Raw genomic sequence first — 23,424 nt, forward strand, 5'->3', positions numbered from 1 at the left:
AGCACTTGACCTGTGTTTGGCACATAGGAAGTGCTTCAGAATGTTTTCTCTAATTAGCATTGTAACTGTTGCTATTACTATAAACAGAGAAGGACAATTCCCAAATATACAGGATGTGGCAAAGTAGGTTTACAGTTGTTGAGTATGTGAAATAGTTTTTTCTTGTATTATTTATTAATTATTGTATTATTTTTCACACAAACTACTGTAAACCTACTTTTGCCCCATCCTGTATGTCTTAATAGAGAAATCTTTTTACAGAAAAAAGATATGTATGTTAGTATGTCCCATTTTTTTCTAAAGATTTTCTTATCTTTGTTACTAAACATTTCAATTACATAGCTGAATTCAAAATTACAGTCCACTAATCTATCAGAAAAAGTAGCAATTGCTTCTGTATTTTATTCTCAAAATATAGAGATGGTCACACTAGGCCTATAGTAAAACAACAACAAACAAAAAAACACACAAACAAAAAACCTCTTTAAAATTAATTCCAAATATCATTAATAAAAGCCATATACCTGTTATTTAAAAAGAAGTTTCTTCTAAATACTGATGTCACAACTCCTCTCCATTTCCAAACAATACAAAATCAAAAGACTAACTGCTCTTACAAAAAAATATTTCACTGTTCAAGCTTAAAGGGATAGTATTAAACTAATACAATAAAAGGAAAGTATCTCTAAACAAGGTGATCAAAAACAATCAGATTCTTGCCCTAATCAGTTTGGCTCAGTGGATAGAGCATTGGCCTGTGGACTGAAGGGTCCCAGGTTCGATTCTGGTCAAGGGCATGTACCTTGGTTGCGGGCACATCCCCAGTAAGGGGTGTGCAAGAGGCAGCTGATCGATGTTTCTAACTCTCTATCCCTCTCCCTTCCTCTCTGTAAAAAAAAAAAAAAAAAAAAAAAAATCAATAAAATATATTTTAAAAATAGTAATTTTTTAAAAATCGGATTCTTAAGGGGTGATCAATATATGGAGCTTAAAAAAAAAAAATCAGAGCAACAACATTCATTAAGTGTCTCCAGGATTCAGAACAGAGCTTGTTACATACTATCTCTTTTTGAAGAAGCTGGTAACACTGTTCAAAAGATAAAATAACATAACATTGGATACATAGCAAAACCTTTACAAAAAAATCAACTTTCCCACCTTTAAAGTAGACATGTATATATGTCAATCTCTTCCACTAGACTGTTAGCTCCTCTGGGGGAAAGGGAGAGGTGATTTATCTTCATGCCTAGTATGATAGTCCCTGAATAAACATTTGCTAAATAAAAATAATTGTTAAAGCCATTGAAGACTAAGAGTAATGAGGAACAGAGGTTTTTCGTTGTTTTTTGTTTTTTACCTGTGGAATGATGCCAGCCTGGCTTTCTTCTTGTTTACCCATCATTGTGTAAGATTTCCCAGCACCAGTCTGCCCATAGGCAAAAATACAGACATTATATCCCTCAAAGGCATGTAAGAGCATTTCCTTTCCAATGTCATTGTACACACGGTTTTGAGATGCAAAACAGGGATCTTCAGGCTATAAAGATTAAAAGGAGAAATAAATGACATTTTATTCATATTCTTCCCTATGCTTATTTGATTACTGCTCTAATAAATCCAAGTGCTTTGAATCAGATTAATCACCTAAAACATATATTTTTAAAGTTTCCCCTACATGTTGTTTATTTTTCTAATTTTATACGCACACATGCACTATTAGAGTTATCCATTATCCAGGTCAGCCATACGTAAAAATATCTACATGAAATTATCTAACATGGTTACATTTCATTTTCCATAACTTTACAAATATCACTCTTCCATTCATAGGGTGCTCCAATAAAAATTTCTTAAGAGGAAATGGGACTAAAAGATCAAAGGTCAAGTCCACATATAAAAATACTTTTTGAACTTGTTACCGGTAGTACGGCTATATCTCAACCCAGCTTTCAGTGAAGAATGTTTCCAACCCCTTGCCTAGACCCTTCCCTTGCCAATTAGGCTTTATCAATGAGGTCCTTCAGGTTGGCGACCGCTGGTTTAAGGAAACCTTTGGAGCAGCGGTCGCCAACCGGTGGTCCGCGGACCACTGGTGGTCCGTGAGGTCCAAAAGGTTGGTGACCGCTGGTTTAAAACATCTTTTTCCAACACAAAATAGGAAAAATAAAGAACTAAAGAATAACAAGGAGATGCAGAAGCAAACTCTAGTTTAGAAAAAAGCCCTAGAAGCCAGCAAGACTGAGGGTTCTATACTGAGTAAGGATACTGCGAAGGGCCCCACTCTCCATTTTCCTAGATGTTGGTAACCTCTGTTTTTCTTGTTGGACATGAAGGCTCTTTGGAAACACATTAAAAAACCCTTCAAGCCCTGCTCCTCTGCAGCACCATGAGTATACTCACCGAGGTGTGAGACCAGTAGGAGTAGTCGAAGCTGAAGGACTTTGGAGCTTCCTTTGGGTTCTTTGGGTTAACAATACCTAGAGGATGAAAATGTTTTGATTTTATAAGTCACTCAGTTACTGTTCTTTAGTTCAACATGATGTTATATGGTAAATTCAAAACATCCAAATCAGTAAATTACTGCTGAATCTAAATAGGGTACTCAAAAACAAAAATATTCTCATTTTTAACAGATGATCTACATATATAATTTGAAAATAATCAGAGCAGTAACATTCACTAAGTGTCACCAGGATTCAGAGCAGAGCCTGGTAGACAGTAGGTGCTCATTAAATAGTTATGACTGAATCTGAGGTAAGAAAGCAGCCAAAATCTGGAAATGGGCCATATTACTATTCAAGGTGCTTCGTAAGGCTTCAAATACTTCAACACATCAGAAATAAAAATTAGAAAATTATTGAATCAATCTAGCCACTATTTGAAACAAACTCTTTTTAAAGCTCTATCTACTTCAGAAAAGCTTTTGGTAATAAAGCATTCATTGAAAAGATAATCTTATTTCTGAAATCCACAGCTGATAACTAATACGTAAGTGATCATATATGTATGTGTGTACATTTGTGTATATGAGTATGTACAGTGGAATCACAGACCACTAAATCTTCTGTAGGATGTTTTTACAGCAAAATTACTTTTTGACTGAAAAGCAGGAAGTCTCACTGCCCATATTAACAGTGATTTGTCATGTGATTAATCCTGTCCCAGTTCACTTCAGGGACTGACTGCTGAGGCTTAGCCTCTGTCCCTTTCTCATACACATAAAGCGCTGGCTCCTCAGATTTCACATGGAATAGAATCCTTGTAACATGTGTTCATGAAACCTCTTCAAAGACCAGACATCTAGACCAACCTACTTCTCTAAGGCAGGGCCACATCCCAGGGTATCAGTGAGATCAGGATTAAAAAATAAATCTGACCAGAGCAGCTGCTGCTCGGGACACAAATAGCAACAGTTGCTACGGTGCTTAGTTCTCTCTCTTGCTCTTGCTGGATTCCACTGGGTACGGCCACGCACTTACGTTCCAACCTCAAATGCTGAGAGAGTATTACTAAGGCTCACACTGCACACAGTCATGTGACAGGGAGACATGGTTCTAGAAAGAACATCTCCCCCGACACAAGTGGTAACTTAAACAAAGAAGAAGTTTCTAAACAAAAGACATTACATATATTATTTAAGTAACAGCCAACATTCATGGAGTACTTCCCCAAGCTATAAGTACTTTCTATGTACTAACCTATTTAATCCCCCCAACCACTCAATAAAGCAGATGCTTAATTATCCCCATTTAATAGATAAAACATCACAAAGAGGTTTAAATAACTTACCCAAGGCTACAGAACTAGCTAGTGCCAATCCAGGATTCGAACTTAGAGAGTTTGGCTCCAGAGCCCACTCTGAGCCAAAATACTCATCATTTCAATGCTTATTCCCTACATACAGCCATTGCCAGTAAGGCATCTTTAATGAATATGCACACATATATGTATGAGTATGCACATATATTATGACTACCCACTAAAAGTATACCACTCTTCTTACCCATTTAAAACTAGGAACTTAATGATTATAGTTCCTAAAACATGAAAGACCACAAACAAACTCTACCAAGCGAAAAGGAAGTTAGTGTCATGCTACATGAACCACATTCCAGGTTTCAGTGGCTCAGCAATAAGGACAAAGACGAGATGAGACATAGGATATGACTTCTGTAGTCTTCACCATTAAAAAAAACATGGTTAAAACAAACACTTCTAACCTTTAGAAAATTAGCTATTATAAATCTTTTAAGCATGTTTCATTAAGTCTTTTGTTTGTTTTTGTTAATCCTCACCGGAGGATATTTTTTCCATTGATTTTTTAGGGAGAGTGGAAGACAGAGGGAAAGACAAAGAGAAACATGGATGTGAGAGAAACATATTGATTGGTTGCTTCCCGCACGCGCCCAACCAGGGCCCAGGCCAGGGAGGAGCCTGAAACCAAGGTATGTGCCCTTGACCCGGAATCGAACCTGGGACCCTTTGGTCCACAGGCCAATGCTCTATCCACTGAGCCAAACCAGCAGGGCCCAAATCATTAAGTCTTTTAATTGGTACCAATTCTGCCAAGAACAACGTAAGAAAGATGTAGTTTTCAGATCCTACCCCTTTGTTTTCTTTTCCCTAGTAAAGAAAAAGAGAAACTATACCAGTGAGTAATTTCCTTGATACACACAAAATCCTTTTCCTCAATATTCACTCCTCCCAGATCGTTGAAATTTCTGAAACTAATAAATGTTCCTAGCTTCCAGCTTTGACACCAAGCTGCTTTTTAAACAAACCCTTTTTAAAAACATAAGTTAATCAAAATATAATTTTAAAGTTGTTTACATAATAGTTATGTCAGCCTGGCTGGTGTGGCTCAGCAGTTGACCGTCAACCTATGAACCAGGAGGTCACGGTTCGATTCCCAATCAAGGCACATGCCCAGGTTGCGAGCTTGATCCCCAGTGTGGGGTTTGCAGGAGGCAGCCAATCAATGCTTCTCTCTCATCATTGATAACTCTATCTCTCCCTTCTACCTTCCTCTCTGATCAATAAAAAATATATTTTTAAAAAAACAAGATTAAATTTACCCAAAATATTCAATTTTTTTAAATTCCTAAAAAATATTCTTTAAGACACCTCAGAACATGCAAAATTCAATATTGTTGTTACCTGTTTTAAGGGAAAAGTGTAAGCAGAAAGCCTTTGAAGGTATGGGTAATTTCTATGTTAGGTTGGGTAGTAGTTATAGGGTTGTTTTATAGTATTCTTTATATTTATATATACACTAGAGGCCCGGTGCACAAAATTTGTGCACGGGGTCCCCTCAGCCCAGCCTGCACCCTCTCCAATCTGGGACCCCTTGCGGGATGTCTGACTGCCGGTTTAGGCCCGATCCCTGGGCCAGCAGTCGGACATCCCTCTCACAATCCTGGACCACTGCCTCCTAATCGCTCACCTGCCTGCCTGCCTGCTCGCCCCTAACTGCCCCCCACCCCGCCAGCCTGATCGCCCCTCAATGCCTCTGTGTGATGGCCTGATCGCCCCCAACTGCCCCCCCTGCTGGCCTGGTCACCCCTAACTGCCCCCCGCTGCCTGCCAGGTCGCCCCCAACTGCCCCCTCCCTGCCGGCCTGGTCACTCCTAACTGCCCCCCCCACCAGCCTGGTCACACCTTACCGACCCCCCTGTTGGCCTGGTTGCCCCCAACTGCCCCCCCCGCTGGCCTGGTTGCCCCTAGTTACCCCCCCCCCCCAGCCGGCCTGGTTACCTCTTACTGCTCCCCCTGCTGGCCTGGTCGCCCCCAACTGCCCCCCTACTGGCCTGGTCACCCCTCACGGCTGCCCCACCGGCCTGGTCGCCCCACCCAGCCTGCTGTTCAGTCATTTGGTCGTCCCTCACTAACCCCCCTGCCAGCCTGGTCGTCCCACGCAGCCTGCTTGTTCAGTCATTTGGTCGTCCCTCACTAACGCCCCTGCCAGCCTGATCGTAGGCAGCCATCTTGTGAGCTGCGTAATACCATTTTATTATATAGGATTGTACTGTCTTTAATATTTCCTGATAAAAGATTAAGAAACCCCAGAACTCTGCAAATGAAAAAAACTTACAAAAATATTAATGACAGCACTTGAACTCATCATAAGTCCACTATTACTTCCATGAACAATGAATCAATGTTTTCAAATGTGCCAAAGGATTTTTCTTTTTTAAAATGTTTTTATTGATTTTAGAGAGAGAGGAAGGAAAGGGATATATATAGAGAAATATCAATGATGAGAGAGAATAATTGATCAGGTGCCTCTGCACACCCCCTACTGGGGATCGAGCCTGAAAAACCTGGAGACTCAACCACTGAGCAACACCAGCAGGGCCCAACGAACTTTTCTTTCTGAATTAGAAACAGTTGAGATCTAACCCACTTCCTTTAACGCAAATAAGAAATAGGATATTTCCAACCATTAATAAAAAGAGGAGGGGGGAAATGGCAGGGAAGGTGGGGGGGTTAGAGATCAGCCAAAGGATTTGTATGTATACATATTAGCATAACCAATGGACACAGACACTGGGGCAGTGGGGGCTTGCCCTCGGGGTGGGAATGGCTGGGGGGCGGAATCAATGGGGAAAAAGGAGACATATGTAAAATTTTAGACACTAAAAAAGAGAGAGAGGGGAGAGGGGAGACAGTACATTTAATTAGAAAGGTTATAGGTTTTGAACTCAAAGGACCAGCATCAGTACCTATATATCGGTATCTTTTAATATTCTACACATACGAAGAACAATAAAAATATATTTAGATTTTTTTGGTGTGATCTTGGGTATTGTTTCACTTTTGTGTCCTCTTAAAAACTGAGATAATTCACGGGATTAAATATGTAAAGCACTACACAAATGTTAATTTCCAATAAGAGGTATTCTACCTTGTTTTTCTTTTTTCTTTTTCAAATGAGTTCAAATGCATTTTATTTTTAGACGACCTACATGACATATTATTCTTTTTTTTTTAATTCCGTCATTTCTTTCTTTCTTTTTTTTTTTTACTTCTCTATTGATTTCAGAGAGGAAGGAAGAGGGAGAGAGAGATAGAAACATCAATGATGAGAAAGAATCATTGATCGGCTGCCTTCTGTACTCCCCCCACTGGGGATCAAGCCCGCAACCTGGGCATGTGCCCTTGGCCAGAACCGAATCTGGAACCCCTCAGTCCGCAGGCCAACGCTCCATCCACTGAGCCAAATCAACCAGGGCATGACACGTTATTCTAAAAACAATGCCTCTGCTCCAAATATATCAAGGTCAAAATAAATAAAGAGCTCAAGATAACATCAGTCCCATTGTCCTAGGCCTCATGTGTAGATGGAAAGCAGCAGCCAGGTGCTCGCACATAACTAAGATTGGAATTATACAGAGAAGATTAGCATGTCTCCTGCACACAGATGACACACAATTTCATGAAGCGTTTCATAGTTTTTAAAAAAGAAAAGAAAAACAGCAGCCAGTTACAATGACAGGTGATAGATCCAAATTGCCAAATTTGTTAACATTTTTCCATTTCTAAGCCATCCTTAAAGAAAATCATATTGCATCACACCATCCTCACGGAAGTGCTGCAGAGCAACCATGCCATCTGTTTTCACCAATAAAGAACTGGGAGGTTTTGAAATCAGCATGGATGTGCTTGATGTGTTCTGCAGCCCATCGTAAAAAGATTTACTCTTTCATAAAAGGTTTTACTCTTTCTGGTCTCTGTTCTTCAAGTTTCCCTCTGATTGCTTTCACGTCGTCTTTGACTTACTTCTTGTAGGCTTCTTTTGTGAAGCTGGTTTCCTGCACGTGATGGTTCATGAAACTATCAAGCAGTGATTACTGTGCTTTCAGTACCTTTGCCCTCAGCAGTCATCACGTTTAATAAAAACCTTCCACCCAGACCCCATCGAATGGTGTCTCATTCTCCGAGGTTGCCCACTCTCACTTCTCAAGTCATACTATCGCTTTAAAAATTTTACTGTACTTTGTTAAATCCTCTGTAACACTCTTGAATCCTTTCTTGTTCTGTGACAAGAATCTGGATGGGGTTGAGGCCTCCCTTGACCTCCCTTGGTGCCACCCAGCATCAAAATGACCACTTTTCCTGCAAGGAATAGACTTTTGCGGACTGAGTCAGAACATAACTCTTATTTTAAGTGCTATATACTTCATATTGCTTTATTTCCTATAAAATCACCTTTTCATACCTCTTTTCAAGGTCCCTTTTAAACTCCTCTGCACTTGAGGCTTCTTCTCCAATCAAGATTTCTCTTATATTCCAGACCTGGATTCACCTCCACAAGCAACTTTTCACAGATGATCTTGGAGTCGCATTTGACTTTTTTCTCTCACCTTCCAACTCTGATCTATCCTGTCAGCTCCAATTTCAAATGTATCCAGAATCCCATGGCTTCTTACCATTACCATCATATCACCCTGGGCCAAGCCACCATCTCTCTCACCTGGATGACTGTAATACCTCCTGACTGGGTTCCCCGCTCCCGCCCCTGCCCCGAGCCCTGGAGGAGTCTAATCGCCACATTGCAGGCAGTGAGCTTTCTCAGACATCCTTGTCAAGGTTCTAGTGAAAACCTTTCAATGGCTTCCCATCAGACATCGAATAAAACCCCAGGAGGCTTTATAATGGCTCCATCTCCCACTCCCTCTCTCCAAAGATTCACCGGTCACTCCAGGTCCATTGGCCTTCTTATTAAAGACACAGTGTAATTATCGCTCAGGGACTCTATTTACTGCTCTACCAGGAATGCTATTCTCCCAGGTAATAGCCCACTCCCTGACTTCATGCAGGTCTGAGAAGGGAGACTGCAGTAGCGCTGGGAAATGATGTGTAACAGGCATTACGCGGTCCAGTGCTTCAGAGGAGACGTGCTGGACTGGAGGGTAAATGTCAGTCAGGGTCTATGGTGTTTTACCCATAGGAAAAAGAAAGCTATTAGAACTTTAAAAAAATCATGCACCCACTCAAAGTCAAATCTTCTCCTGTCACCATTTATTAGAATCCCCTACTCCTCCCACCCCCTTGGTGGTGGGCACACGGTGCAATATACAAATATTGTAAAATAGAAACCCACACCTGAATCTATATGTTCACATTGACCAATGTCACCCCAATCAATTTAATAAATAAATATTAAAACAAACAAACAAAAATACTACATTACAATGGCATCCAACTAGATAAGTCCATTTTCCTGATCTTCTGCCTTGTCTTCAATAGTCCCTGTGCCTTTGCTGTCTGTGCTTTTACTCAGTGCGCTCAACTCTCCAAGTATCCCAAGTCTGAATTGGCTTCCATGCTAATAATCTTTCTAAAGAAATAGCGGTTGTAAAAAAAATCTCAAGATCCTATTTAAGAAAGGAAAAGTTAAACAGCACTTTCATTCATTGGACACATTCACTGAGCACATTTATTAAGTATAAACTATGCACCAGGCACTGTGCTGGGGATGTAATGGCAAGCAAAAGAGTTATTTCCATCTTTCTGGAGTGGACAGCCAATGGAGGAGGCAGACCTATCATCACACAAAATACAGGGTTCGGAGATAAAAGGTGAGAGCAGGGGTGGTTATTTCTAATAAGAGTGGGCAGGCTGCCACCTCTGAGAAGGTGATATTTAAGCAGGGATCTGACATTTGAGGAACAGGTATGACCACCAGTGCAATCAGAGGGGTAGACATTGACAAGGTGTGAAATCACATAGCTAGCCAGAGGCCAAATTCCTTGTGGCCAGTGTGAGGGTTGTGTTTTTGTTTGTTTTTTTAATTCTAAAAGTGACAGAAGCCAAGGAAGGATTTTAAGCAGAGGGGTGACATAATCTAACTTACTTTTCCAAACTATGACTGGCTACTGCACAGGAACAAGAGCATGGAGAGAGAAACAGGAGGCTACTGCAGTATTGACTTATATAAGAGTGAAAATGATAAAAAGTAACTGGATCCAAGATAGCTTGTGAAAGCAGAGATGACAGGACTTACTGATGAAAGAGAGGGGAGGCAAAAGGGACCCCAAACTAAAAGAATGAGCAAGAATGAAGGAAGAACCACTTTAGGTGGGTAGGGAGGAAAAATAAATATTTCTGTTGAAATACTTCTTAGGCTTTCAGAGTTAAGTTAGCAGCGGGGCAGACAAGCCTATAGTTCTATAGAGAGATCCAGGCTAGAGAAATGGATTTGGTAGTCACCACCCTCAATGACATTTAAAGCCTTGAGCCTGGGTAAAATCACTTCGGGAGTCTGTCTTCTCTAGAGACAGAGAAGAGCTCAAAGAGAAGAGACAAGGTCCTGGTTCACACAGGAAAGCAAGGAAGAACGGAGAATGGCCTGTGAGTAAGGCAGGCAATCAGGAGAGCATGGGTGCTGAGAGCGAAGAGGCGGAAATGTTTCCAGGATGAAGTCAAGCTGTATTAGCTGCTACTATTACAATGCTTACTACCATAACCATCCTCTGGATTCCCTAGGGGAAGGAGTCTTTGTTCAGGCCACATCCTAACTTCCCCCAAAACTCGCTCTGCTCACCCTCACCTCTGGGCTGGGCTCCCTAACACTATTCAGACCTTGTCTAGTTTCAATGCTGTTTTCTTAAGTTTCCCTTCATATAGCAGAAAGGCAGCCTCAAAACTGAAGATCTTATTGTATCTTTCCCCAAGTCCAAAGGGAAGATGATCCCACCTTTATCCTCTCCCTACATTTTGCACAGCTTTCCCTTTCCATCTTCAAATGTTTTATTCCCCATGCTGTGACTGGCATTTCCTTAGGAGAGCTGAGGAGTGAAGACCAGGACAGCATCTTCCATGTAAAGGCTTACTTGCAGACCCTTAGCCAAGAGAAATGGAAATGCCTTTAAAAGGACTATCATAAATGTTCCATAGGTTTGCATTTACTGATGAACCCCAGGACCATCTTCTCTTTTGTGGAGTCCCTTCAAGTCAATAGCCTTACACAATTCATTAAGTCCCTTAATTTTACCCTTTTTTCCCTGCCTTCTTTCCTACTGTGTTACTTCAGCATACAGATGCAGAAATAATGTTTTAATTACTAACCATTAAAGAACAAGGCAGTCAAAACAAAATTTGTACTTAAAAGCCGTTTATTCTCCAGAATAATTTTGTTTATCTAAATCTCAAAGTCTCTATGTAGCAATTATACTGATGTTGGCAAACTACTAAAGAATTTGCCTACAACTACAATTAACATATCAGTGTGGTAACACTGTAACTTTATATTAACTTTTCTATCACAGCATGTGTGGGGTTTGTTAAAAATCCCAGTGACATCTTCAGCAAACTTTCTCTTCCAAAATCTTCCCATAGCCAAAATTAAGAAAAATGGCACACAATAGAAGTATTTTGTACACCATTTATATCCCAAAACCATAAAACCAAAACCCATAAGCAGCCCCCTCCCTACTCAGAATAATGTATTTCCAGAAATATAATAAAGTGGTAAAGCATATTGCCATAAGGAGAATTTGAGCAAAAGACCTATAATTATAACATTTCTTAATTATTTAAAATAACAAACTTAGATTCCAAATCTTATAATCAGGATAAATGTACTCTATGTTCATGATATACTCAATCCCTTCGTATTAAAAATAAACATACAATAGGAAGAAAAACTACCAGCTCTATTAGTGTCACAATTTTATTAACTGGGTATAAAATAAATATGCTAACTATAATAAATATTAAACAAACTCTGTTAACAATCATTCTACTCTTCCTTAGCAAATGTTTGTTAATTTTTATTTATTGATTTGAGAGAGAGAGAGAGACATCAATTTGTTGTTCCACTTATTTAGGCATTCATTGGTTAATTATTGTATGTGCTCTGACCAAGGATTGAACCTGAAACCTTGGCATATTGCAGGGGTGCGGAACCTTTTTTCTGCCAAGGGCCATTTGGATATTCATAACATCATTCGTGGGCCATACAAAATTATCAACTTAAAAATTAGCCTGTACCAAGGAGACAAAACTGAACCTCACGTCACCCTGCTTGGCCCCGGCGGATGGCTGGTTAGCCAGAGACGGGTAAGATTCCTCAAGGAAGGAACAACCTAAGACAGGCACAGTCGCAGAGGGGCCATCAGGAGAGAATTTGGGGATCAACAGAGGTGGGGCACAGACCCTCACCCCCCCAACATTGCAGGGGCCTGAATCCTAGCCCCTTCTGAGGGAGGTCTCCTGCCCCCATGGCTGCTTTGTGCTTCCCATGCCCAGCTCAGATCAGGACCCAGGTGACCGACAGAGACTTGGCCGACAGCAGCTGCCCTCTCACTCCAACAAGAATTGTTTGAGTTGCCTTGTACCCATGGTGTGGGGAAGGGGGTTTATGATATCTAAATCCAGCCTACCACCAGGAATGCTCAGGACCTACTCAAGAAGGCAAATAATCCCTTCCACCAATATTTACAGGGTAAAACAAGATTATTGTTAGAGTAATAAATTTGACAGTAAAATAGTAGTCAAGTTTTCAGGCAAATTTAAATTGGCTAGTTGAAACAAGTGAATATTCTAGAAAAATTAATTGTACCAGACAAAAAGGTGTTCCTAAAGAGTCAACTAAAATTTTTATTGGTACTTCATCTCATGATAAAAGTGTACACCATATAATGAACCTAAAACAGTAATATTATAGTGCAAAAAATTAAAATTTAAAAGCCATCAAGAATACATTATAAAATTTTCAAAAGCCTCCTAACATTTAAATCAAAAAAGGAGGGGATAGTAGAGGAATATCATGTAAGGAAAAATATCCTGTAAGTAAATTACATCTAGAAAATTAATACTTTAGAAAATTAATTGTAAGGCTAAAAGCAAGACACCCATGAAAAACACACAAGGTGACAAAACAAGCCAGAGGAAAATCATTTGGGCAAAAATTGAAAAAGGATCCCCAGTCAAATTTATAGAAAATATTCCTTTATTAACCTTTGGTCGAGAATATGTTTGTATATTTTCAGAAAACAACTCCGAGACCATGTGGATTCCAGCAAGAGAGGAATTGACAGGACTACTCCAGCCATGAAGACAGAAGAGAAGCAGTCCAGAGACGGAAGACGCTGATGTGGCCTTCCCATACTAGCAGTTAGCAGCTGTGCATCACTGCAGATTGCCCAGGACCAAACCAGAGAGAGTCGGACCTGCATTACCACCATTTGTCCACCATCCAGAACTGAAATGTCAGTGCTGACATGTACACATAAGGAACTGTTGGACATTGAAATTGGGTCTCAAAAGAACTGTTGGCCCAGAAAGAAACTCACTACACACTGATTCATTTGCCTGTCACCATAACCATTATTGCTTGTCTCATTTTCGGTTCTTATAAGTATATTTCTAATAGCACATGATCTCACTCATCTAGGGGAAATAATGAACAACATAGACTGATGAACAAGAACAGACCCAGAAACAAGGAGGCACGGATCAGAATGTCGGGCCTCAGGGGGAGGGTAGGGAAGGGTGGGGGTAAAGGGGGAGATCAACCAAAGGACTTGCGTGCAGGCATATGAGCCTAACCAGCGGTTAAGGACAACAGGGGGGTGGGGGCATGTGTGGGGAGGGGTGTGGGATGGGAATGGGGGGACAAGGACAAATATGTGATACCTTAATCAATAAAGAAATTTAAAAAAATAAATAAATAAAAAATAAAAAAAATAAAAATTAGCCTGCTATATTTGGTCAAACATTAAATTAACTCATCCCTAATGTCTTTGCAAGGCCAGACCAAATGATTTCACTTGCCTTATGTGGCCCTCGAGCCGGAGGTTCCCAACCCCTGGGCGTATCGGGATGATGCTCTAACCCCGTGGTTGGCAAACTGCGGCTCGCGAACCACATGTGGCTCTTTGGCCCCTTGAGTATGGCTCTTCCATAAAATACCACAACCTGGGCGAGTCTATTTTGAAGAAGTGGCGTTAGAAGAAGTTTAAGTTTAAAAAATTTGGCTCTCAAAAGAAATTTCAATCGTTGTACTGTTGATATTTGGCTGAGCTACCCGACCATGGACTAAGAAAATGTTGAATGATTTTGACAGGAGATCATTTGGAAGGCCTCAGCTAGCTTTCACTCAATCTAAATGGAACAAAGCTGTCTGAGCTAATATTAATATCCTTTTTATTCATAATTTCCCTACATCAAGAAAGGACATTAAAATAAATTTTAATCTGCCTTAGCTGGTTTGGCTCAGTGGACAGAGCGTCGGCCTACAGACTGAAGGGTCCCGGGTTCATTCCAGTCAAGGGTACATGCCTGGGTTGCAGGCTCGATCCCCAGTGTAGGGCATGCAGGAGGCAGCCGATCAATGATTCTCTCTCATCATTGATGTTTCCATCTCTCTCACCTTCTCCCTTTCTCTCTGAAATCAATAAAAATATATATTTTTAAAAACTTTTTAAAAAGAAAAAAATAATAAATTTTAATCTAACAGTTAAATTCAAGTTAGACATAGACATTCAGTATTTACACAGAATAGTAAAACAATATAAATATTTTGAGAGGCAATATGTATAGCACCGAGGTTAAGAGTGAGGGCTCTGGAGCCACACAGCATTTTCTAGTTCTCCCAATACCTAGATGTGCAATTCCAGGCATGTTAGCCAGTATCTATCCTCCTGTCTATGAATGAGGGAAATAAGAGTAAGTATGGCCTGGGCCGTGGGGCTCAGTGGTTGAGTGTCCACCCATGAACCAGGAGGTCACAGTTCAATTCCTGGTCAGGGCACAAGCCCAGGTTGGGGGTTCAATCCCCAGTAGGGAGCATGCAAGAGGCAGCCAATTCATGATTCTCATCAATGATGTTTCTCTCTCTCTTTCCCTCTCCCTTCCTCTCTCTGAAATCAATAAAAACGTGTTTTGTTTTGTTTTTCCAAAAAGTAAGTATCTGCCACAGGACTATTGTGAAGATTAAATGAGTTAAAATCTGTAAGTGCCTAGTTGTGCCTAACATGGCTTAAGTGTTCATTACTATTGTTAATTACTAATCAAGCTCCCCTCGCCCCACTAAAAGGCAACAGAGTACCAAAAAAAAAACACACAAAAAACAACAAATAAAATCTGCTTTTGTTTTTCCCTTCATTCATTTTTGCCTACTCAAGTATATTCCGTTACAAAAGGAATTCTTAAGTACCAGCCCAGAACAATGTCATAAGGAAACAGTAAATGTAGTTAAATCATTTCCTCACTTAGGCAGCTTCTGCTAATTCTGGCCATATTGTTTTCTGTTCTGCCAAAACAAAAAAGGCTTTCCAGACATTCCTACCTTGCCTGGCCCTATCCCTCAATTATTTAGATGTCTTCCCTCAATGCTTCATTAACAGTCATCACACGGCTTTTATTATTTATCTCTAAGACAAGACTAAAACCTCTCTGAGAGGTTTGTGCCCTCCCAGCCTATCCTTGCTGAATAACAAAAGCCTGATGTCCTATAGATATTCTCAAAAACCTAATTTCATATTTCTACCAACTCTACTTATACATCAATCATCCACAAATAGAAATGTTTTTTAAAATAAGCACAATTCTTGATATACTACCAAAAATTAAGTCTATGAATACCTACACTTCGCTTACCATATGACCAAAGTAGTGGGACCTTTGTAGTCAGCATTCCTAGCTCCCATTACAGCGCTTCACACCACATTGGGCAACTAACAAAAGCAATCAGCATATGTTGGTGGCATGAACTTTTAAAAATGAACTCCAAAACATCTCTTGAGAACTGCAAATGTCATACACCTGAAAGTAATATAATGTTACTAGAGGTCCAGTGCATGAAAATTCATGCACTGGAGGTGGAGGGTCCCTCAGCCTGGCCTGCCCCTCGCAGAGTCCGGGAGCCCTCAGGGGCAGGATGCCCCCATCACACCTCTGCTGCTGCCACTGCCGGCAGCACAAGCCTCGGCTGGCCCTGATTACCTGAGCCTCAGGCAGCCCTGGGCGGCTGGGCAGCCACCATCCGAGGCTTGCCTGTGCCTCAGGCCGGCCCTGGGCAGCTGGGGGGCTGAGGGGACTGGGCACCTCCATCTTGTGGCTGTGGGTGCCGCCATCTTTGGGATGTGACAGTCAATTAGCATATTACCTCTTTATTAGATAGGATAGCAACTGTCTCTATATACTGTAAAAACGCCTAAGCAACCGTTACAACCGAACGAACGGACGACCGGCTGGTAGCTATGATGTGCACTGACTCAGACCTTGCTGCTGGGGCTCTGACAGCTCGAATCTGGTTCACCCGCACCCCAGACCCAGGCAGAAGGGAGGAGGGAGCCTAATTCCTCGTGGAATCGGCTGTGCCTTAGCTTGCTGCTGGGGTCAACCTCCCTCGGTCCCCCCCTCCCCCCGGCAGGCCAGCCACCCCAATCGGCCCCGATCGCCAGCCAGGGCGAGGGACCTCATCCATGCATGAATCTGTGCACTGGGCCTCTAGTATTTCAATAAAAAATAAATTAGCCTGGCCAGCATGGCTCAGTGGTTGAGCATCAACCTATAAACAAGGAGGTCGCTGTTCAATTCCAGGTCAGAGCATATGCCCAAGTTGCAGGCTTGATCCCCAGTGTAGGGCATGCAGGAGGTAGCCAATCAATGATTCTCTTTCATCATTGATGATTCTCTCTCTCTCTCCCTCTCCCTTCCTCTCTGAAATCAACAAAAATTTATTAAAAATAAAATAAATGGGACATGGCTACTTTCTCCTATGGAAAAAACAACAAATGCACATATAAAGGCCACATTGCAGTACAGTTTGGATTTTAATTAAGGCAACCTCCAAAGTCTAGAACAATAAGATGCAAAGCAGCAAAGAGAGACTAGGCTTCCTACATTTTACCCAGTCTTTTCTCTTTGCTGTTTTAGGATCTAGATGTGAAAACAACTTATTTAGATTATTGAAGAAGTTTAAATTACACCCTGTAATAAAAAGCAGTTGCAAATATACAATATCAAAGGCCTCCTCCAATTTAGTGATAGCTTCTATTGTTCCTGCCTTTAAAATATATATATTCTCACTGAATGAAACAATTTGGGTACTAAAACTAACAACAACAACAAAAAATTTTAACAAGTATTTTTCAAACACCGCTCTTTACGGTATACTTCATTCTGAGAGAGGCTAGGAAGCCAAGACAAGTGGAATCGGAAAACTGAGACAGATAGTTAAATAGCAGTTTGCAGCCATCATATATAGATATAAAATGACCCAATATGTAACATATTTTATTTAATATGTGAAAGTGCAAAGAAAAGATAAGAGAAATATCCAACAAAATATTAATGACAATTCTCTCAGTGGTAAGATTTTGCTTTCTGCTTTGTGAATGTTTAATTTGTCAACTGCTTTTGTTTTGAAAACAAAGGACATTATGCATTCTTTAAATTTTACAGCTGATTGGTTTATATTAATTATGGATATACTGAATAAATATGTTCAATACATTTTTCTAAAATGGGGCAAAAAAGATAGAACCTGCACTAAGAGAGCTAACAAATTATCTTCCTTTAGTATTTTTTCCCCTAAGTAAAGGTATTAAACTAGGATGAAAGTCAGTGACATAAAACTGCTATCAGCAAGAACACCAGAGGATAACGCCTCAGCAAGGGTTGTCAGTAAGTGAGAAGGATAGTAATATGCTATTTGCTACCAAAAAAGGGGGGGGGGGGGGGGCGGAGGGGTTAAGCCAGGCATTCCTGAGACTCCAAGCCTCATTTTGCTCTAAAAGAAAGCAAGCATTTAAACAAATGATTATCTTGTATATATTTCAAAGATATTTGGGGGAAAAAAGATATAATGAGAAGAAAAATTACATATAGCAGATGAGAGAAAGGTAAAGCAAAGTCAATTTACTGAATACCTATGAGCCACCAATTGTTTAAGGTGATTAGGGATATAAAACATAGTCTTAAAATATTCCCTTTTTCCATTAGGTTGTCTTTCTTATGAGATATTTTACCAGGCAAGAAACTTCCTGAAGTAAGGCAGTAAGAAGGACCCCACAGCCAGACAAAAGAACCACTGAAAAAGAAATAATGTGCTACTTACTCGAGCTTGCCGGGAAAATGGATAAATAGCCCAGAATAATTACAGAGTAATTTTTCCCCAAATACCACTTCAGTATTTTCCAAATATAAAGAAAACAATGACAAGAAATGACAGGTAAGTCAAAAGGATCCTCTTTTGTTTATCGAAGTAACCATAAGACACATAATCCTTAGTTGTTCTCAGATCCAGAGCTATAAATATAAGCTCCACAGTAGGTACTTGTGAAAAACTACAAAATCTGCAAAAAAAATCACACTTTCAACACCAACAGGCCATTAATTTTTGTTCATACAATCAACCAACCCATTATTGACAAACGCTGAAAGTCATCTGCATTTTGGGAGTCAAGCAAGATGGGAAGAAGCAGAAGAGTTTAGATGATATGCTTGGAGCTCAGCAACCACAATTTTATTTTTATCACATACTAAAATGCCTTGCTCACACACTCCAAAGTAATCAAATGCAATAGAAGTTTAAAAACACTGGAAAACAAAAAGAAATACACCTAACATCTCATCTAGAAGAGGGTGCAACCTAAGTAATGCCCTTCTTTATGACCATAAACTTTATCCCAGTAGAAGAAAAATGTAAGAAATGTAGGGACACGTTCCAGAATTTCCACTTCGTAAGTTGCCACATGAGAAGTCATGAAATATTAAATAATATTGTGTCAGATATAGAAGAAAAAACGAAGTATGTTTTGGATCTGAGGAAAAGGAAGGGAGACAAAGGTTGCTTTAAGACAGGGGCAGAAGGATCCCGATGTAAAAAGGTCCGCAGCAAAGGCAGTGGCCAGTAGACAGGCCTGTGCTAAAGAAGGGGCAGTAAGGATGATGGGCTTCCCCAACCCTGACGCTGAGGGACATCCTCCCTGAAGGAGAGAAGGAAACTGACAGTGTGAGACCCTCCCTTTACATACCCGTTCCAAAAGTCCCTCTAAAGGACAAAACTGGTTTCAACCAACCCCAATTGAGTAAATGTAGTATCATTTCACAGGCAACTTTACTCCCCACCCCCAACGCACACACACACACACATACACACACACATCCTGACACTAAGTGCCGCTGGTACTCAAGCTGATCTCAATATATTTTACTGACCTCTTCTTCCTTTGCTGTATAAGCCTCTTTATCGTCTTATTGTTTACCATCTTACATTCCAGTAACTGAGTGTCATTTAATCAATATGGACATGTAACGTAAAAAGTAAGCATTCCTGTCTTGGGGAAAAGGAGGGGAAAACTGGCTGGAAGGCTTCAGAAAGAGGGAGTAGGAGGCAAATTTCATGAACTGTGCCTATTTCTGGTCATTGGTATAGATAGGCACTGGAACACTCATCTCTATTTGTAAGATTAAGACTGTGTTATTTTCTTTGCTTTTATAGTACTTTTTAAATTAAATATTTAGTAGATATGTAGCAGATATATTTATGAAATATATGTCGAGTTTAAACAATAACAAAACAAAAGCCCGGGTACTCCCCAGCCAGTTACAGAACACGACTCTCACCCTGCAGTTCCACTGATGACCCTCCCAGATCTCTTTGCCCACCATCCCCCCTCTGAAGCATGCTGAATTTTGTCATTATTACCTTACTTTTCTTCACAGTTTTACCCCATACATGTGTTTATATGGGGTAAGGAATACAGAACACAGCTTTGCATGTTTTGAAATTTATATTAATACCAGAGGCCCAGTGCACGAAATTTGTACACAGGTAAGGTCCTTAGGCCTGGCTGGCGATCAGGGCCAACCTGTGGGGCAACCGGTGGGGCGATGGGGAGGGGGGGCCCCCGCTGGCACCCGCCTTGGCTGGCCTGGGGCCTGCGGGCTGGGGGCAGTCCTGCATTGAGCATCTGCCCCCTGGTGGTCAGTGCGTGTCATAGCGACCGGTCGTTCCACAGATCATTCCACCGTTCCGCCGATTTGCATATTAGGCTTTTATTATATAAGAAAATACATGAGTGCTGTATTTTCTTATATAATAAGAAAATAATACGGCCTTTGCAACTTGTGAGGCTGTAGTTTATGTATGATTTCTGTGTGTGTGTGTGTGTGTGTGTGCACATGCACACGCGTGTGTGGTGCAGTAATTCTCTTCTTTGCTATATTCTATAATATATATGTACCATGGAGTTCTGGTAAGATGGCAAAGTAGGTAAACACTGTGCTTGCCTCCTCCCAGGACCACAGTTGTAGTTGTAACAATTACAACTAAAATCTAGAACAATCAATGTGGAGAACTCTCTGAAGACTAGCTGAACAGAAGTCCTAAACTAAGGAGTAAGGAAGAAGCCACATTGAGACTGAATAAATAAGTAAATAAAATATAACATGATTAATTTATCTAGTCCCTTGCTGATGGATACTGGGTTGTTTCGAGGTTGTTGTTTTTTTGTTTTGTTTTGCTCTAAGAAAAATGAGTGCTTGTTAGGAGTTTAAATCTTCAGCAGTTTTAGTGGCTCCCAAAGGAATGCACTACTTGGTAGAGGTTATAAAGAGAAATATGATTGAGCATGAGTAAGATACACAGTTCACAGAATGAATCCCGACAAATGACAGGTTAAAAGAAAGTAGACATCCCATCTTTCAGGTCAGAGCTCATGGTTAGAGGTGGACAAGTAGTAGATGAAGAGCTGGGTTTATCCTACTTCTCCAGCCACACTGTGAAGCACTTTGGGTGCTATGTCATGAAATTCACACTTTAGTCTGATCTAACTATAATTAGCCCTGGCTTATCCCAGAAAAGACTTAAGGAGATCTCATTCTGATTCAAGGCTAGTGCCTCTTAACCCTTTTGGGGGACACAGATCTCTAAAAATGTAATGGAAGTGATTACTCCCTCCCAAAGAAAATGCATAAGACATTTTTTTTATTTTGCATATAATTTCAAGGGACCATCTTGACAGACACTCAGAAGTCTATCCACAGGCCCCAAGAAAAGAAACCAAACTAAGATGCAAGTGAGAATTAGGTAATACTAGTGAGAGAAAAAATATCTAAAGACTTAAAGAATAGAATACAAAATTCTAACCACTTAACCAAATAGAAACAAAGTTCATCAAAATGCAGCAGGCGACTATGGTAAGGAGTTAACTAGACAATAAAAAATGCTGCCTAAGTGGGAGAAACTTGGAATATAATAGGATATTATTAAACAAAGCCATTTGTGTATGCACTCGGGTCTCAAAAATGTCAAGGCAGTAACATTTATCTGTGCCATGGAAAATATTCCCTCTGAGACCAGAAAGTGCTTAAATAAAACTGCTGCTACTCAGTTTTCAGATCTGGCACATTCCCTAAAGTACCCTTCACCCTCTTCTACTTTTTCATAAGATATCTTTTGGCAGGAACATTCCATCTGCAATCACCTATAATCCCTGTGAGCAGCAGTTCAGGCCAGCTTGCCAGCATAGAAGTCTTTTAATGCAGTGAACACATGTGGCTATAGCAAATTCATTTCATTTTTTCAACAATTCTAGGTTCAAAATGCATGCTCTCTCCCAACCTTAAGTCCAATGTTTCTTTCTTTTTTTAAAAAAAGCCATTAATACTTTCTAAACATAGCAAGTGGCTCACTTAAAATCTCTCATTTAAAAAGCATCTGGATTACATATTAGTCAAATTACTAATAAATAGCCATGTTAAAAAAAGCAGAAATAGAAAATATTAGTAGAAAACCGAAAACGCCAAAAATCCTAGAGGAAAAAGATTCTGATACAATCAGATAACTAGCTTTCCAAGAACAAACACCTTTCAAGGAACCACAATTACTCCAAGCCCTGAGCCATGACAAAGTAAGTATTTAGCTAGAAAACTAGCCCTACTTTTTCCAAGGCCAATTCAGCGAAAGAGCATTTTTGTTCCAGTAGATTAATGGTAATTTAAAAGTCAAATTTCTCCTGCTGAACACTTACATGCAAGAAGCAATCTACTATAGCCAGATGAAGGTGAGGAGTACCTATATCTAGTCATAGCACAAGTTCTAATAAGCTACAATTCTGAAAATTTCCCCAAACTTACTGGATGTTTAGTTTATAATTCTATTTATTCCTCAAGGTCTAGCTAAAATGCTCTATCATCTATGAATCTTACATGTGTCCTTTGCCAAACTCACGTTTGCACTTTTTAAAAATCCTTTTTTATGGCAATTATCACTTTCATCACCTTTACTTTGTACTGAGGTTATTTTATTATATCTTATCTCTCCTATCTCGAACTAAAAACTCCTTGAGGGCAAAGTCCTATGGTACATACAATTCTGTAATCCCTACAGGCACACATTATAGTAGACTCTCAAAAAGGAAGGGAAAGACAGAAAAGAGCAGGGCATCCTGGTAGTCCAGAAAAGTTTTGGACAAAATATGATGGAAAAACCATTGGTAGTTCAGCACTTTGCTTAAGGTGGTCCACAGACTGGTTTACATAGGACTAGTATATTACATCCAGACCTACTTTAACCAAATTATTAATTACTTTTAATAATAAAAAACAGCCCTAGCCGGTTTTGCTCAGTGGATAGAGAGCATCAGCTTGCGGACGGAAGGTCCTGGGTTCAATTCCGGTCAAGGGCACATGCCCAGGTTGTGGGTTCGATCCCCCGTAGGGGACGTGCAGGAGGCAGCCAATCAATGATTCCCTCTCATCATTGATATTTCTCTCTCTCTCCCCCTCTCCCTTCCTCTTTGAAATCAATAAAAATATTTAAAATAATAAGAAGAAGAACCAGGCAATTCTTATTTAATGTTTTATCAAAAGACATATCAAGCCCTAGCTGATTTGGCTCGGTGGATAGAGCGTCAGCCTGTGGACTAAAGTGTCCCGGGTTCAATTCCGGTCAAGGGCACATGCCCAGATTGTGGGCTTGATCCCCAGTGTAGGGCATACAGGAAGCAGCCAATCAATGATTCTCTCTCATCATTGATGTTTCTATTTCTTTCTCTCTCTCTGAAATCAATAAAGATATATTTTTTAAAAAGACATATCAATATTTTCAGTGGTTCTGGAAAGATTTTTTATGGGTTATAAGCAAGAATGGGTACATAAGACATAGCCTCACAAATTCTAAATTTTATGGCCCTATCCTAAAAAGGTGGTCAACCAGAAATCTTATTTTCTTCCCTAGTTTGTTATCTACCACAAGTGAAAACATCTGAAATCTTTCATCCAGAGTGAATAACATATTTGGGTAATTTTACTTTTCCACCCTAAACTGACGTTATTTTCTATACAATCAAAATAAGGTAAAAAAGAGAGCTATGTATCTTTAAAAAGTGAGATCTAACACCTTTTTTTAAAATTAGCCACCAAAAATCTCTTAAAGAGCTTTTAATCCATCTGATTAAAAACAAA

The 23,424-nt window shown here is 40.1% G+C and overlaps 1 protein-coding gene across 3 annotated transcripts in view; it reads right to left on the minus strand.

Moving 5' to 3' along the window:
- KIF1B (kinesin family member 1B) overlaps nt 1-23,424 on the minus strand; it is a 138,546-nt gene that overhangs the window by 99,223 nt on the left and 15,899 nt on the right. For all 3 annotated transcript variants that reach the window (XM_079777209.1, XM_079777211.1, XM_079777210.1), the window contains exons 3-4: nt 2,401-2,477; nt 1,358-1,537 (exon numbers count right to left, since the gene is read on the minus strand). In XM_079777209.1, the coding sequence (XP_079633335.1) occupies nt 1,358-1,537; nt 2,401-2,477 (257 nt within the window). The remainder of the gene's footprint in view (nt 1-1,357; nt 1,538-2,400; nt 2,478-23,424) is intronic.

This window comes from Cnephaeus nilssonii (assembly GCF_951640355.1).
Source record: "Cnephaeus nilssonii genome assembly, chromosome: 7".
NCBI lineage: Eukaryota > Metazoa > Chordata > Mammalia > Chiroptera > Vespertilionidae > Cnephaeus > Cnephaeus nilssonii.